This window comes from Myripristis murdjan, chromosome 10 (genome assembly GCF_902150065.1).
Source record: "Myripristis murdjan chromosome 10, fMyrMur1.1, whole genome shotgun sequence".
Lineage (NCBI taxonomy): Eukaryota > Metazoa > Chordata > Actinopteri > Holocentriformes > Holocentridae > Myripristis > Myripristis murdjan.
The window spans coordinates 27,746,285-27,762,571 of NC_043989.1; the positions used below are offsets into that span (position 1 = coordinate 27,746,285).

At 40.3% G+C, this 16,287-nt stretch overlaps 1 protein-coding gene across 3 annotated transcripts in view; it reads left to right on the forward strand.

The window, feature by feature from the left end:
- Positions 1-16,287, forward strand: part of irf2b (interferon regulatory factor 2b) — a 28,418-nt gene that overhangs the window by 2,172 nt on the left and 9,959 nt on the right. Inside the window, exons 2-9 of one of the 3 annotated variants that reach the window (XR_003928853.1) lie at positions 183-275; positions 534-633; positions 1,728-1,904; positions 2,112-2,173; positions 2,643-2,802; positions 3,245-3,397; positions 7,545-7,591; positions 8,632-10,184. Coding sequence is in view for 2 of the 3 variants with exons in the window: in XM_030062229.1 (XP_029918089.1) it covers positions 189-275; positions 534-633; positions 1,728-1,904; positions 2,112-2,173; positions 2,643-2,802; positions 3,245-3,397; positions 7,545-7,591; positions 8,632-8,907 (1,062 nt within the window). In the remaining variant the exon portion in view is untranslated. Of the gene's footprint in view, positions 1-182; positions 276-533; positions 634-1,727; positions 1,905-2,111; positions 2,174-2,642; positions 2,803-3,244; positions 3,398-7,544; positions 7,592-8,631; positions 12,786-16,287 lie in introns of those variants that run through there. The other 2 variants (XM_030062229.1, XM_030062230.1) reach the window with 2 other exon arrangements.

The following is a 16,287-nucleotide window of genomic DNA, read 5'->3' on the forward strand; positions in this document are numbered from 1 at the left end:
AATCTTTCCCTAAATCATCCAGTTTAAATATTTTATATATATATATATATATATATATATATATATATATATATATATATATATATATATATATATATTCTGCATTGACACTGTATAGGCCTCACAGTCTTCAAATACACAGATACCTTTAGCCTTTGTGTGTATGTATGTGTGTGTTCCAGGCCAAAATGCCGGTGGAGAGGATGCGGATGAGGCCATGGCTGGAGGAACAGATCAACTCCTGTCAGATACCAGGACTCAGATGGGTCAACAGAGTGAGGAAATAAATATGCACATGTATAGACTAATAGTTTTAAAGCATGAGAGAGGGGAGTGACATGTCCCCTGTTTCTGAATTATGGAACACATTTTTATTTTAATTGTACGGTTCAGGGAAAATGTAAGTGGAACAACCCTGACATGCCTTATATCCCTTTTATAGCAAACATGTAAGTAACCCGCACACTGCTATGGTTGGCTGCTTGCTGTGTGTGACTGTATGTGATTTTTTTTTTTTTTTTTTTTTTTTTAAGGAGAAGCGAATCTTCCAGATCCCGTGGATGCATGCTGCTCGTCATGGCTGGGACCTGGAGAGAGATGCTCCGCTGTTCATGAAATGGGCCATACATACTGGTAATAGACCCAACTCCAACTCAGTGGTATTCCTCCATGTGCCATGCAGAGCTGAGAGTGTGCAGGTTTTCATTCCAGCTAAACTCTGCTGCAGCTGATTTCACAGATAAGTTCTCTCCTCTGTGGTTTTTTCATGTTGTGCAAATCGGTAAAATCAGCTGCTGTCGAGTGGAGCTGGAATGAAAACCTACATATTCTTGGGACTCTGTGGCACATGGCTGAGAACCATTTGCTCTAACTCTTAAACTACCTACACACTTTGAGTAAGATCCACGATGGATTGGTGATCTGTCCAGGGTGTTTCCCCACCTTTCGCCCAATGAGCGCAGCACCCCATGACCCTAATTAGGATCAGCAGCTTGAAAAATGAATGAATATTTTGAGTAACATGCTTAATTATTCATGAAGTGGGCTGTACTGGTGATACTGGTAATATAATGCATTAGTAAATAACTAGCTGAAAATCAATGCTGTGCTAGTGACAAGCTGTACCATACAAATTGATGACACATAGAATTAGGGCTGCCCCCTGAAAGTTGACAAGTTGAGTCATCAGTCATACACCTCTGCAGTCAACTCAGAATCAGAATCAACTCACGTCATGTTTTCTTTTTTTTTTTTTACTTTTGTGTGTGGAAATATGAATGTAAAAAAAAAAAAGGGAAAGAAAAGCAGAATGATAAAAGTTTTAAAATCCTTATAGAATTTGTAGATGCACAGTTACTTGGATTACTTAACTGGATTACTCCGTTGGGGAACAAAGACCATACCTCGAACACATCCCATTTCCGCACACAAGTTTTTAGGCACAATTTATCCGTTCCTCTCCCCTTTGTTTGGCCCACAGTTTTTGCATCCTTGAGCCTACGATGGGGATACAAATGCCAACTCTGAGTTCTGAGACTGGAATTTGTTAGTTGGGTTAGAGCCCTACATAATACATACTAAGTAACCAAGCTAGTAACTAAAACAGTTAGGCTACCTGTAACATGATGCTGCATCACATGTGATATGAGCCATATGTAGTAATGCTTAGCTACTGCATTACTCTTCTCTTTGCCTCTCTTTCTTACTATATCTATGTGTATAATCAGGTAAGTACCAGCCGGGTGTTGATCGTCCAGACCCAAAGACTTGGAAGGCCAATTTCCGCTGTGCCATGAACAGCCTGCCAGATATCGAAGAGGTGAAGGATAAGAGCACGAAGAAGGGAACCAATGCTTTCAGAGTGTACAAGATGCTCTCCTCTTCAGAGAAAACCACCAAGAAAGGTCAGTATTGCCACAGACGGCATGCTTGGATATGGTGGAGCACTCAAAATTTTATACAGTTGTAGGAGCTCTTTCCTTGATTCACCAGTTGTCACTTTTGGGGCTTGCCTTAACAACTGCATCCTTGCTGGAGTTGTTAATCAGCTGAGTTGCCCAGATGTATTGATGCCTTTCAGATTGGTCTCTGAAAGATGTTTGTCTGTGCAGGGAAGAAAAAGACTGACAAGGAAGGAGGGAGAAGCAAAGGAAACAAAGAAGGAGATAAAGACGTGAGTCAATATAGCTTTTCTCCATCTGGTTCTGATTCCTCAAGCAATCCATTAGCGCAGGCAGTTGGGCTATTAGCGGCCTGTTAAATGAATCAGAAAATATGTTGCGAGACTTGAAAACCCGAATAAAGTGTCTTATAAGTTCTTATGAGTGTCTTAGTAGTCTGTATGAGATCTGTTAGAAATGGGCATGTTAAATATTTTGACTGAGGTTTAGTGGTATGACCGCCAATTGAATGAATGTGTTTACATGCCTGACATACTCCATATATAGGTTCTATCCAGCATATTAGTCTTATTAGGAATAAGTTATTAATATGTATTGTTATATACCTGAATCCCTTAGCAAAATCAGTGGTACAAAGTTTCCATGCCTCCGTATTGAGGCGTTGGCACTTCCCTGCACTCATTTGCTGGAATGTACCTTTGGTTTGCATATAATAAGTTACCAATCTTTCTCTTCTTCCAGGTAGCCCAGATAGCCCAGGTAGCCCAGGTAGCTCCTCCATCTCCAGAATGGAGTCCCGCTGGAGCTCAACCTCTTAATTTCGCCAAACAGGACATCTTCAATCCTGAAATGATTAAACAGGAAGAAGCTGAGGACAATGTAGTGACGGACAGCACCACAGGTACCACAACTGTATCTCTTGTGATATTTTGTAGCAGCCATAGTAGTAAGCAAAGTCTTCAGCTTCATTGTACTCTACCCCTGCTTTTTTGGTATGCTTTAAAGAGAGAATCTCTATTCAGGTTTCCAGTATCTCCAGGTTAGCAACAATATTGTTATTTCACTGTTTCGGGTTCTATAATGTGTAAAGCCCTGATCAACATTTTATATCAGCACATCAGTAGTGAATGACTATGCTATGAGACTTGAACGTGGAAAATCCTCAAAAATTTCAGAGAACAACATAACTGACACTTTTCTATTTCAACTGCTGTTTCAAACATCGTTAACACAGACAATCTAAACCTTAAATATATCAGTAAATCACATTTTCATGTGCCATAGACTTTTAATGGTCACTTTCAGTTTCTTCATCATAACACATGCTGCCTGTGCCCATTTAGCCATTCACAGCCCAGCAGAGAATCATGTGATCACCAGTGAGCAGCTGCCGTACGTCTGTCAGACAATCGAAGTGACCACTGAGAACGAAGAGCATACTGTGAGCTCCTCCCACTCGTACCCGCTCCAGATCTCTCCTGTGTCTTCATGTTGTGGTGAGACAACACACTCATACACTCACACACACAATGATAATACTACATATAAACAGATACACATTGTGTTATGTACAAATATGTTCCTCTCCACAAATCTTTATCATGTTGTGGTAAAACACAACTGAAGCAGGCTGCCCTGAACTTAACTGATCTGTCCATTTTCCAATGTTTAGTGCGTACACACAAATCTAAACAAAAATTCAGTATTCATGAAAATGTTTGTACCTGAGTTTGTTCCTACTCCGCAAACAAATGAGAACTGCCTCAGACCATGTGCATGCACAAATCTGAAAGCTTCCCAAGTCTCATGTTGTAGTCCAATTTTATCTGATGGAAACTGTATATTAGAACCACAGTCACTCTAAAGAAATGATAAGGCCTAAATATAGATTTATAAATGTGAAATACTACTACTAATGATACTACTGCTACTACTACTACCACTGCTGCCACTACTGTTAATAATAATGATACTACACATTTTATTTGGTGATCATAAAATGAATAACTAAGATCATCAATAAATCAAATTCAAATAAATAAATAAATGAAAATTGTTCTTTTAGCTAACAATAGAGTATTACTTAGAGCAGTACTTATTCACTTCCATCCCACATCAGTTTACACTGATTGTGTATGAAGCTTACTTACTGTCAGTGTAACTTGTTATGGACTGAGATGGTAACATGCTGCACACCTGATGCAGCAAGAGAGATTTATTTAGACCTCTTGTATACATCTACACACCGACCAGCCTTTTATTTTGTTGCAATGTGCCAATATGCTGGTGGTGTGTCAGTGCCTGTTTTTAGAAAAAAAAAAAAAAAAAGTAGTGTAATGTAATTTTGTACTGTAATGTATTTTTTTCTTCTTGTCAGCATTGTGTTTCTGTAGCAGTAGACATTTTTAATACATTCATGGGAATCTCTGCCCATGTCTCTCTTGTTTTCAGTGGCTTGGCAGTTCTCTCCACCGCTACACCTCTCTAAAACAACTGTCCTTACACTTACAGAGAAATTAGGGTGTCGTAGTATGCTCATGATTGTATGACAGCAGTAGTATGGTAGTATCATAATGAATGTAGGCACACTTCTGTCAGTCTAGAATGATCCTGATTAACTAACATAAGCACAGGGTAAGGACAAAATTGACTGGTACGCACATGTTGTGAAACCAGCGGCAATTTGCATTTATTCTGTGCACAAAGTAGGAACATTCCTATGCACATACTAGTGAATGGGACCCAATTTCCTGTGTGTGTGTGTGTTCATATGCAAGTGTTGACATGTGTTTTAAGGCAAGCGTGAGTAAAGCAGTGTTTACCAAGGTTACACGGGGCCAGTCCTCTAGGAACTTTTGCAACACAGTGGTTACCAAAGTTACTCAGGACTTACACTATATTACCAAAAGTATTCGCTCACCCATTCAAATGATCAGAATCAGGTGTCCTAATCACTTGGCCTGGCCACAGGTGTATAAAATCAAGCACTCAGGCATGCAGACTGTGAAACAAGACATTTGTGAAAGAATGGGCCGCTCTCAGGAGCTCAGTGAATTCCAGTGTGGAACTGTCATAGGATGCCACCTGTGCAACAAATCCAGTCGTGAAATTTCCTCGCTCCTAAATATTCCACAGTCAACTGTCAGCTCTATTATAACAAAATGGAAGCGTTTGGGAACAACAGCAACTCAGCCACGAAGTGGTAGGCCACGTAAAGTGACGGAGAGGGGTCAGCGGATGCTGAAGCGCATAGTGCAAAGAGGTCGCCGACTTTCTGCACAGTCAATTGCTACAGAGCTACAAACTTCATGTGACCTTCAGATTAGCCCAAGTACAGTACGCAGAGAGCTTCATGGAATGGGTTTCCATGGCCGAGCAGCTGCAGCCAAGCCACACATCACCAAGTGCAATGCAAAGCGTCGGATGCAATGGTGTAAAGCACGCCGCCACTGGCCTCTAGAGCAGTGGAGACGCGTTCTCTGGAGTGATGAATCACGCTTTTCCATCTGGCAATCTGATGGACGAGTCTGGGTTTGGAGGTTGCCAGGAGAACGGTACATTTCAGACTGCATTGTGCCGACTGTGAAATTTGGTGGAGGAGGAGTTATGGTGTGGGGTTGTTTTTCAGGAGCTGGGCTTGGCCCCTTAGTTCCAGTGAAAGGAACTTTGAATGCTTCAGGATACCAAAACATTTTGGACAATTCCATGCTCCCAACCTTGTGGGAACAGCTTGGAGCGGGCCCCTTCCTCTTCCAACATGACTGTGCACCAGTGCACAAAGCAAGGTCCATAAAGACATGGATGACAGAGTCTGGTGTGGATGAACTTGACTGGCCTGCACAGAGTCCTGACCTGAACCCGATAGAACACCTTTGGGATGAATTAGAGCGGAGACTGAGAGCCAGGCCTTCTCGACCAACATCAGTGTGTGACCTCACCAATGCGCTTTTGGAAGAATGGTCAAAAATTCCTATAAACACTCTCCTCAACCTTGTGGACAGTCTTCCCAGAAGAGTTGAAGCTGTAATAGCTGCAAAAGGTGGACCGACATCATATTGAACTCTATGGGTTAGGAATGGGATGGCACTTCAGTTCATAGTATGAGTAAAGGCAGGTGAGCGAATACTTTTGGTAATATAGTGTACATTCTAGAACACAGTCATTACCATAGTTGCACGACACCACTGTTCTAAAATACAGTGGTTACTATAGTTGCATGGGACCACTGCTGTAGAGCACTTTGGTTACCGTAGTTACACAGAACCAGTGTTCTAGAACACAGTGGTTACTTCATGTTTGTCAGTTTTGTGATTAATTAATGTTTATCATTTTATTACATATCTCCCTGTCCTTTCTTTCTTTACTTGCTTTTCATCAATATTTTGTGTTCCTCCTGGCAAATTGGGATTTGAATATGGTCTGTAGTATTTAAATATTTATTTTCATATGTTTTCGTTGGTAATCCTTACCTAAGGGTATCTTTGACTGCCTCTATTAAATTACGGCCTCCTGATCTTATTTAAAGTGGTGGCCAGTGGGCAAACCAGTTGGTCTGTGAAAACACTGGCACAATGAAAACAAACTATGATATGATATAGTGAAGATGAAGATCAATGAAAATTTCAGCACTTTGTATAAGTTAACAGGCTTCTTAGAAAGAAATTTGGTGCTGCCGATGGTTAAATCTCCAATCAAATGATTATGTGATTGAGAGTATCATTAAGTCTTTACAGTGCTCTGGAGCAGTAAAACTATTTGTTGCTGAAAAGAAGGCACAGCTATTTCTGTTTCTTAATGCACAATGACTAATAAAAAAGAAGTACTTGAATGGGAAAAAGGAAGCCAAAGTCGAAGCAGTGATAATACATAGAATACACACAAAGTAAGTCACAAAGAAGTATTATTGATTGAAATAGTATTGATGATTTGAAAATCCAAGAATCTGGAGTTGTGCACAGCTTCAGTGATGATTTTAGCTGTTTCTCCTGTTGAAGTGATCCATAACTGCACACTGGCTGATCAGAGAGGAAACAGAAGTTCCACATTAGACCATTAGCTTCAAGTTCAAGTTCAAGTTCAAGTTCAAGGTTATCTAGACCGCAGAAGCACCGTTCACAATCTCAAAGAGCTTTACAGGCCCAGACACATACAGTGTTCCATATCTTCACCTCATCACCTCCTCTTGTTGTTTCTCACTTTTTGTCCCTGCATCCACCCGTCCTTCTCTCCTTCTCTCCCCAACCTGTTGTTCTAGCAGAGCTGGCTCTGTCAGTTTGTCACTCTTATCATTCCACCTTACTATCTCCCTCCCTGTACCTGTAGCTGTACCTTTGTCATCTCCAGTTGGCTCAGAGTCAACATTACTGTCTATCAAGTATCTCCCCTGTTTTTTGTGGTCATGTTTTTAAACTATTGTACTGTTACATAATTTAATTTTGTGCTATTTTCTTTTTTTCATCAGTGTGATAGAGGTTAAATTGAACATTCTACAAATTTAGTATTTCCTATAGACTGCACAGGCTACTGTCTACTGTATTAATATTATTAAATGCCTTAATGTATTAAATGTATGTACATTTATTTCATTCAATTAAATGTGGTCAATGTTTTTATCTGTCTTTCACTGTCTTTTTCTGTGTACAGACAGTGACACAGACAGTTTGCACAGTGATACAGAAGACACCAAAGAGGTGAGACTGCCAATATGTTATTATACAGTTCACACACACGGAGGGGACAGTGATGGATGAATCATTAACCAATCTGATTTAAAAACAGGTTTCTACCTGTTAGCTACACCTGCAGAGAAATGACTGGGCGAATCTTACCGCTCAGACTGTGTGTGTGTGTGTGTGTGTGTGTGTGTGTGTGTGTGTGTGTGTGTGTGTTCCTTCCTGTTATGTTGCGAGAGAATGAGAAAAGGGAGGGACTTGTCAGGAACTGTGACTGTCAAACATTAACAGTCAGATCTGCAATTGTCCTTTGTACATTGTACACACAATAAATACACAAAACCCAGTAACTTCTGCCAATGATTGGAGTGCATAAATATTTTGATAAATGTGTTTCTCCTTAAAGCCCCAGTGTGAAATCATAGTATGGTAACTTGTTAAAATATTTTAAAGGAGCATGAAATAGTGTCAGTAATGGACTGCAGTTTTTAGCCAGTATCTTGTCTGTGCTTGACAAATTACTCTGCACATTTGCTATCAGACTGCATTTCACTGTGCATATATGACCATTGACTTTGCACTTATCTTCCTGTATTACCTGGCTTACCTGGCTGTATTTTTGCTGATGCACATTGTTACGTTACCTAAAAACTGTACTTTGGGATACTGAAGCACTACTAAAGTGATATCTCATTTTGAAAGAGTTCCTGCTTTTGTTTACATGTAAAGAGTGGCTGCTCTGGGAATCCATTGTCGGCTCCACTTGCCTGCTGTTATTTTGTAAGCCTAGTCCAAAAATGGTTCAAATATTGAAATCCTAAAAGCCGGTGGTGACCACAAACTCACAAGGCTGCTCATCCTGGAGGGTTATTCTGTACATTTGTAGACTTCTGCTAAAAAAAAAAAAAAAAATAGCAAAAAATAGCCAAAAAATTAAGAAAGAAAATAATGTTTGGTGTTATGTATTCAAAGTATTTTGAGTACATTGCAATGTGCCTCAAACCAGTGCTTGTATAAAATTGTTTCTGTTCCTCATTTTTTCATTTTGTCTTTCACAGGGTGCCAGTGGAGTTTGGAGGTCACGCTACAGTTCCTCAGTTCTCAGGGTTCCTTCATGTGCTCTTCCTGGCATGGCGACCTTTGTCACAGCAGCCAAGCCCAACTTCCGGGTCACCAGCACACGAGACCCCACGCCCCTCATCAGTTACCACACCGATGGCTGGACGTCGGGCTACGGCCAGAACTCTCAGCTCCTTGTGCCCGCAGGGACGAGCCATGCCCACGAGATGCGAGCCAGCGTCATTATGAAGACTTCTGATGTCACTTCCTCCTGACCTCTGACCCCCGGATGACGGTGGGGCTTCAGCACTGCTTCCAGAGCGTAGGAATAACAGAGAATGTCACTTTTCCACATCAGGGCCAAGTGGGGCTTATCGTGGCAAGCTTCCAAACCTTTGATTTCACTGGAGCTCCGGTTTGGGGCCATTTTGCGTCCACCTTGGTTTTCATAAAACAGGGGCTGCAGATTTCCGTTAAATACATCAAGTTTTTGGGAGAATGTGTTCCTGGTAGATTGTTTGCATCATTCTTGTTCTGTGGTAACACTTAAGCATACCCTATGTTGTCTGGTAAGAGGTGGCTAGAATTCTCCAAAGTGAGACTTACTTTTTAGTAATAAAAAGTTGTGAATAGTGGTGGTTTTCATATAATAGCCTGTAGGCTCATGAATTTAAAAATAAATAAAATAATAAAATATCCTTAATTTATTATAGCTTATGTAGTCAGTTTCAATTCTGTAATTATTTAAGGTGAACAACCATAAATTTATCAGCTGTCCTGATTTTTAGCTGTATAGTTTCCTATCACCTGCCATGTTCTCTTCATATGGAAAGAGTCTCTGCTAATTTGATGCATGTTTTTTATATATATTGTGAAAAATTAACAAGTCTCCTACACAAAACCACCAGACTTATGATTTAGTATTATAGATGCAGCATGTTTTACTAATTCTTTGACTTTTCAGATGGTGCCAGTCACCTGTTCTCACAGTGAAAATCAACATAGTGCATGCTTAAGAGCAAGCTTGGGTCACCGCAGCAGATGATACACTGGGGACACATGGACGCAAAACTTGTTGTATTCTTTTGACAAAAGCAGTCATGTTAACAACAAGGGATGGAGTACAAATATATTATGTGAAACTACATCCCAGCTGGCAAATCAGCCCTGCTGGCAGCAAGATGCAAAAATGATCACAAGCATGTTGTTTTGCCGGGACAAATAGTGACATTAATAATGTGTAAGCCCTGATTAGCCTTGTAGTGGAAAGCAAGCATCTGTCTGTCTGTCTGGAGACCTCAGGACCATGTAGCCACCAACACACAGACAGATGGACAGACAGGCTGACAACCAAGCAGAGAGAGAGAGAGAGAGGCGGACTGTGAGACTGACAGACTGACTGTGACCGACTGGCTGTGAACATGTATTCATGTATTTTCCTCTCTGCCTTCTACTGTTAATAATGTACATAGCTTATGTGTATGTATGTATGTCTGCAAGCCGCTTCTGCACCTTATGCACAGCACTGGTTTGCTCGTGTCTGTGTGTGTGTGTGAGAGAGTGTGAAAAAGAGAGAAGCCTTGTCAAAGATGTGTGCTTTTAAATAGTCTGTGGCTGGATTCAAACTAAATGTGCTTTAGTCTGCTAGTTACACACAGGCATAACAACACACGCTACTTGGTTTTGACGGATTGAGCACAATAGAAGGCATAAGGAAGTGGGCGATATTGGCTGTGTCTGAGCACAGAGAAATCTTGGTTAATCAAGCACCCTGTCTGATGAAAGTAAATATTACAACTGAATTACAATAATTTGAATTCAGTTAGGACAATTCATGTATAGGAAATGTATTTATTAAATGATAAGGCATGATATGAAGTGTTTGATTTTGGTGGACAGTCTGCTTTTACGTCAGCTGCTGGGCACATTTGATTTCATAAATCGCTGCTGCACGTACATAAATTTCGGAGGGATGAACACAATCCCCCATGCAACATTAAAACAGATGTGAGCAGGTGGAGCTGGAGAGGAGACGGGTTAAAACATAGTATCGTACCCAAGAGCACTCACTATTGGAATCATCAGACTCAGATGTAGGGTATCAAAGGTTATGTAAACAATAACCAACCTGAATAAAACCCTAATTGTAAAGTGTGGCTAATATCCAGTTTACTTGTGTCCAACATGTAATCGGAGCCGTCGGTGGCAGAGTATTCAGAGCAAACTAAAACTGGTCGAGTGTTGCGTTGTATAGTCACCTAGACATGATCTGAGTCCACAGGATGGTGAAATATACTCATTAGTTCCTCCATGCTTCTCTGGACAATCCAAATACTGTATTTCTATCTCTTTTTTTTAATTACAGGTATTTGGTAATGTACTATCAGGTTGTTTCTTCCTTGTACAAGGCTACTATGCACACACTGAAAATATCAAGAGGGGCTTTATGCTCTTCAAAAATGGGTACCGGAACTTACTTTTTATAGCGGCATAATCCACTGTTTGCCTTTGTTTGTTTGCTGAAAGTGTTATTTTGGGCAGTGTTTTTCTATGGAAGTCAAGGGAGAGATAGAAACTATTGTGGATTAGCAGTCCAGTGCAACTAATCAGGCAATTTCACCACCTTGTGGACTCATATCACACTCAGGCAACTAATACAACCCAACACTACCAAAGTTCAATTTTGCCTGAAGAGGGAAATGGAAATTTCTGAGTTTATAGGAGGATAAAAAAAGAGAGAGGTGTTATCACGAGATCTGTGAGCTTGTGAATTCACACTGACAATTTGTTCCGCCTCCTGCCTAACAACTCTCCGCAGCTCAAAACTCACCATTACCTAGTTGACTTGAATGCTCCCTCCAGCTTGCACAGCTGTCACATCACAAGTACTTCTCCTGTGCTGTCATCGTCTCCTCCTTTCCTCTCCCCCTGAGTCGAGCACATCAGCCTCTAGCTGTAGTAGCAGCTGCTGAACTAGATTACTGTATTGTGTCGCCCACTGATTTGCAGCCCTTTTCACTCACTACCTTTAAGGCAAAACCTTCTTTTGATACCCCAAAATGCAAATGAGCACACAGAAAGTTTAACTGTGGCGCTAAAAAAATGTCAATTGGTGTAGTTATTTTTTCTCTTTTACATAACCTGGTAAGATGATCAAACATGTTTGTTTCTCTGAGATATTGTCCCACCCAGTTATGATCTCTTGCAGTCTATGATGTGTGTATGCTGTGTTAGCAGCTAGCAGGCTAAAGCACAGTCCTGACTCCCAGCCTGCCCGACCTGCCCTCCACAGAGCTCCGGGAAGGAGCAGCTCCAAAAACACCTGTAGGAAAACAATAAGACAAATCACTTTTCAAATCCAATAGGAATCTGTTGTATTTGTGGAACCAGTTCTTGGAGAGTTTAACACTGGATGCACACGGCTGTCATGGTGAATTGAATCCCAGTGATTTAGGCTCACTTGACAGCAGATATGGGATTGACACTGCCAACAAATATTTCATGTGTGTGCCTTCATTATCAGTCTTGTAGGACAAACCCATTCTGAACACTTAGAGTGGACGGCCTATTAGATTGCTCCAATATCATCGAGGATGTTTCGTTTTTCTTTTCTTATTGGACCATGGTTACACTTCCACTGTCCATGGAGTCGTGGAGCCGCTGTAACAGTCATGATACATGGATAATATTTTTAAGCAATGTATATTAGCAATTTTGTGGATAGTCATGACCAGCAGTGTTGTTGATTGTGCATATCTCATTTTAAGGCTGCTACGTTATCGACAGTAATTGTCTTTAATTGGTCACTCCACCTCCCTGCTGAGGGCTACGTTGACCAATTACATTCAGGATGTGTACAACTCAATAGATGTAATGATGAAATTATTTTCATTGTTTGTAAAGCTGTCAGTCTGCTGTGTATTATAGGCATTATTTCACATGAAAAAATATTTGTCAGGTTTCAAAATCAATCTAAGTGTACTGATTTTGTTTTTTATAGTTGTGAGGCTTGGGAATAGGTCTTTTTATTATTATTATTATTTCCATTTCTTGCTCAGCTCAGATTTTGAAATGAAATGAAATTGAAAGTTCTAAATTTGAGGATCATGACTTTCAGTCTAATAAACAAATATTCAGACTTGTCAGAAATTTACATTGCCTTAAAAGGTTGTCCATGTCTTATGGTGTATGAATGCAAAGAAGTGTAATATGGAATAACTAAAGTGCACTTAAACCCATAGCCATTTTCTGCTTTATTTTATGTAAAGGGACGTCATTATTATCCAAAGTGGACAAATCAATTTTCTTTTCAACAACAACAAAAAGGAATGAATGATGTTGACAAATTGTAATGCTGTTACTGAAATCATGATTTTCTGTCAGTTGGTTGATCATGCAACCTATTCTTGCTTCTGTGATTTGGTGTTTGGTTGCCAGATACATGTAATACATCACTGACGGGAGAAAAACCTCAGATCCCTGAGTAAATATTTATTTAGGGAATTAAGTGACATACTCATTCTGTTGATGCGTCATGCTTGTTTTAATAAACTGCAGAATATGCTTTTACCGGGATAAAGGAAAGGCTGTAAGCACCTCCTAGTACCTATAATCTTTTCTTTTTTTGTTTGTTTTGTTTTTTACTGCTTTTTGTGATTTTTTTATTTTAAAGATTCTCATCCATTTCAGTAGGCTTTAACAGGACAAACTCATCCAAATGGAAAATTCCCCTTCTCTTTTATTCACAATTCATTACTGCGGACTGTGTTACAGTCTTGAACTCAAACTATAAAGGACCAGATCATCTTTCAGTTCAAGTAATAAAATAAAAAATGCCAATAAAGAGCTAAATGCTCAGCCACCTAGTTGAAATGGAGTTAAGAGGTTTTCACACAGCAACATGTACTTCAGTGTGCATCATCATGGTAACTATCATACCTGTGGATCAACATGTAAATCTGAATAAAGATTTTTATTTATTCTGTGGTTTTAATGTGTTTTTATGAGAACAGTTGAAATTGCCTTGGGTTTATCTGGTGCCCTCATAAAGATCAGAGTCCATTTTTATGGTGTGAGAGACAGTGAGAGAAGTGTAACCTCTGCTCCTGTGTAGATAAAGTGTCTAAACATAGAAAATCTCTGAAGCTGAAGATGTTTTTTCTTAGGGTTAGACTTTATGTTTTACATCAGTATTAACATGCCACAAGGTTTGGCATGAGGTGTGCTGGTTAGTACTGTATGAGTAACAAATGTCATGTTGGCACAAGCATGTTAAAATATTTTTGCGGTAGTAACCGTGCTTGTGGATCAGGTTTTTGTAGCAGCAACAGAAGCAGTGCAGGTGGCTCACTCTGTCTAACACACATACACACACTTGGTCTAAACCTGCGCACCAACTGCTGTTTTGGTTTCAGTTGCTGTTCTCAGTTTTCCCTCTACTTCCTGTTTGTCTCTGAGGCCTCAGTGGATGGCTGGTTGGTTGCCTTGACAACTGCTAACCACAAACACTATTGGCCAGAATGGGTTGTCTATTTTCCCTTTCCTTCCTCCTCTCTTTTAATCCACTGGATCAGTACAGCCAGGGTGGGATCCTGATTTGGAAAAAAAAAAAAAAAAAAAAAAACCTCTGTTTCTTCCAATAATTCTCACTTCCCTGCAATACCTAGAAACTGACGTTCATTTCATCTTACTGTTCTGAGAAGAGGACACATCTGCAGTAGCCCCCTGTTTCTCTTTAAGTAAACCACACCGATAGTTTGACATGCTTAGCATAGCTAAGTCAAGTTGTGATACGAGTGTACCTGTGATTAATGGAAAAACAGCTTTTACAGTCAAAAATGTAAAGGAAAAGACCAAGTATTTTGTTTCATATCACCATAAAAGCACTGATTCAAAAGCATACTTGGTATGAGTAGTGATGGTAACTAGAAGTGCCACCAATAAGGTGTCAGTTATATTTTCACTTCATATTTTTAAACAGATTTTACCTCAAAAGGCCTTTTCTTTGTACAACGTGACAACAGGGGGGAAACAAAGATTAAATCTGTTTTTTTCCCAGCCCTGCTGTGTGTCTCAGCAATGTCATCTAGTGGTTGAAAGCAGAACTACAGCTTTAATTTTCCAAACACAGTACCACAGAGTCCATGTAGTTTAGTCACCTGGCTTCATCCATAGACAACTGACAGGATACTGACTTGGTGCATCTGTGCAGTTTCATCATTTTATCTGTTTTGGTCTACCATTTAAAATATTTCATGGCTCCACACAGTCAGTGTCCTGTTCATTCTCTGCTATTAAACTGTTTCCAGTTTGTGGCATATCAGTCTGTGAAATGTAATAAAAAATACAGATGACATAATTTTTTTTTTTCGCTCATGCTCCCTTCCTCTTCATTTTTACCGTATCACCCTGTTGCTCGGCCACTTCATCTCCCCATGTGTATTTTTCAATGGTACAATGGATTGTATGTGGATTCATTTTAACATTTACATTTTATTATTGCATTATTATTCAAAAGAGAACAGGAAATAGTAAAGAAATTCAAATTCAAATTAAACAAATCAGCCAAATCTTGACATTAGCTGCACTTTAAATTTAAAATGTTAAAAATAGTCAAAGGGGATGTTGTACTCAGAATGACAACCTTGTCCGTGCCGAAAACTTCATGGCCACAGTGGGCGAGAACAATACCAGCTGGTCAGAAGTAGGGACAAGGAGCAATGAACACTGCATTCTTGGCTTTCCAGAGCAACTCTCTGTCTGCTTCCCAGACGGACAAGTTCACGACACTCTCCCTGACCTTAACCCTCATAGCAAGCAAAAAAAAAAAAAAAAAAAAAAACTCCCCAAAAACCCCCAAGACAGGTGGGGAAAAAAAGGAAGAAATCTTGGGAAGGATCACAGAGAGAGGGAAGCCCCTTCCAGGCGAGTCCGAGTGCAGTGAGTGCCCAGCGGACAATTACTAGCTCTAATCAATTAGTCTAGACTCTCATCAAATCAAATCAAATCAAACCAGAGAGTGCAGGATCAATTGTGGGCAAGCCAGTCCTACCTAAGCCAGTCATAGGGGAGGATCTTGAGACACAGGCCACTCAACTACAACACTATCACTGTCCACAAAAATGAAGCAGCAGTTTTCATTACAACTACTGGATAAGTAGGAAACATGGACCTTGTGCAGCCACCACATAAGAAAACTTGAGGTACTCCACATATAATCTCTGACATCTATTACATGTATCCATTGGCAGGACGAGGTCGTCGAGACGAGACGTCAGGCAATCTGAATCTGTTGATTCTTTCAAATCTAGATTAAAAACTCATCTCTTCGGCCTAACTTATGGCTGACGGTTAGTGGTACGGTGGGCTGGTTCTCTGTCTCAGTGAAGTAACCCAAGCACTCACCTGCCGACGAGATTATGAGATTATTGCTCTCACGGAGCTAATTATCAATTAGTCTTCTCCAGAAAATTAATGTGCCACCTTTGTCTTTGTGTGAGTGTGTGTGAATGGTTGATGTGTGTTTGTCCAAGTGCGTACTGTCTAGTTCAGATCCAGGTCGTCGTGGTGTAGGTGGCTGTGTGGCCCGGGTCCCTGGCTGCTCTGGTGCATCCAGCTTGCCTTGGCGTCATCATCCCTCATCCGCCACCTATCTA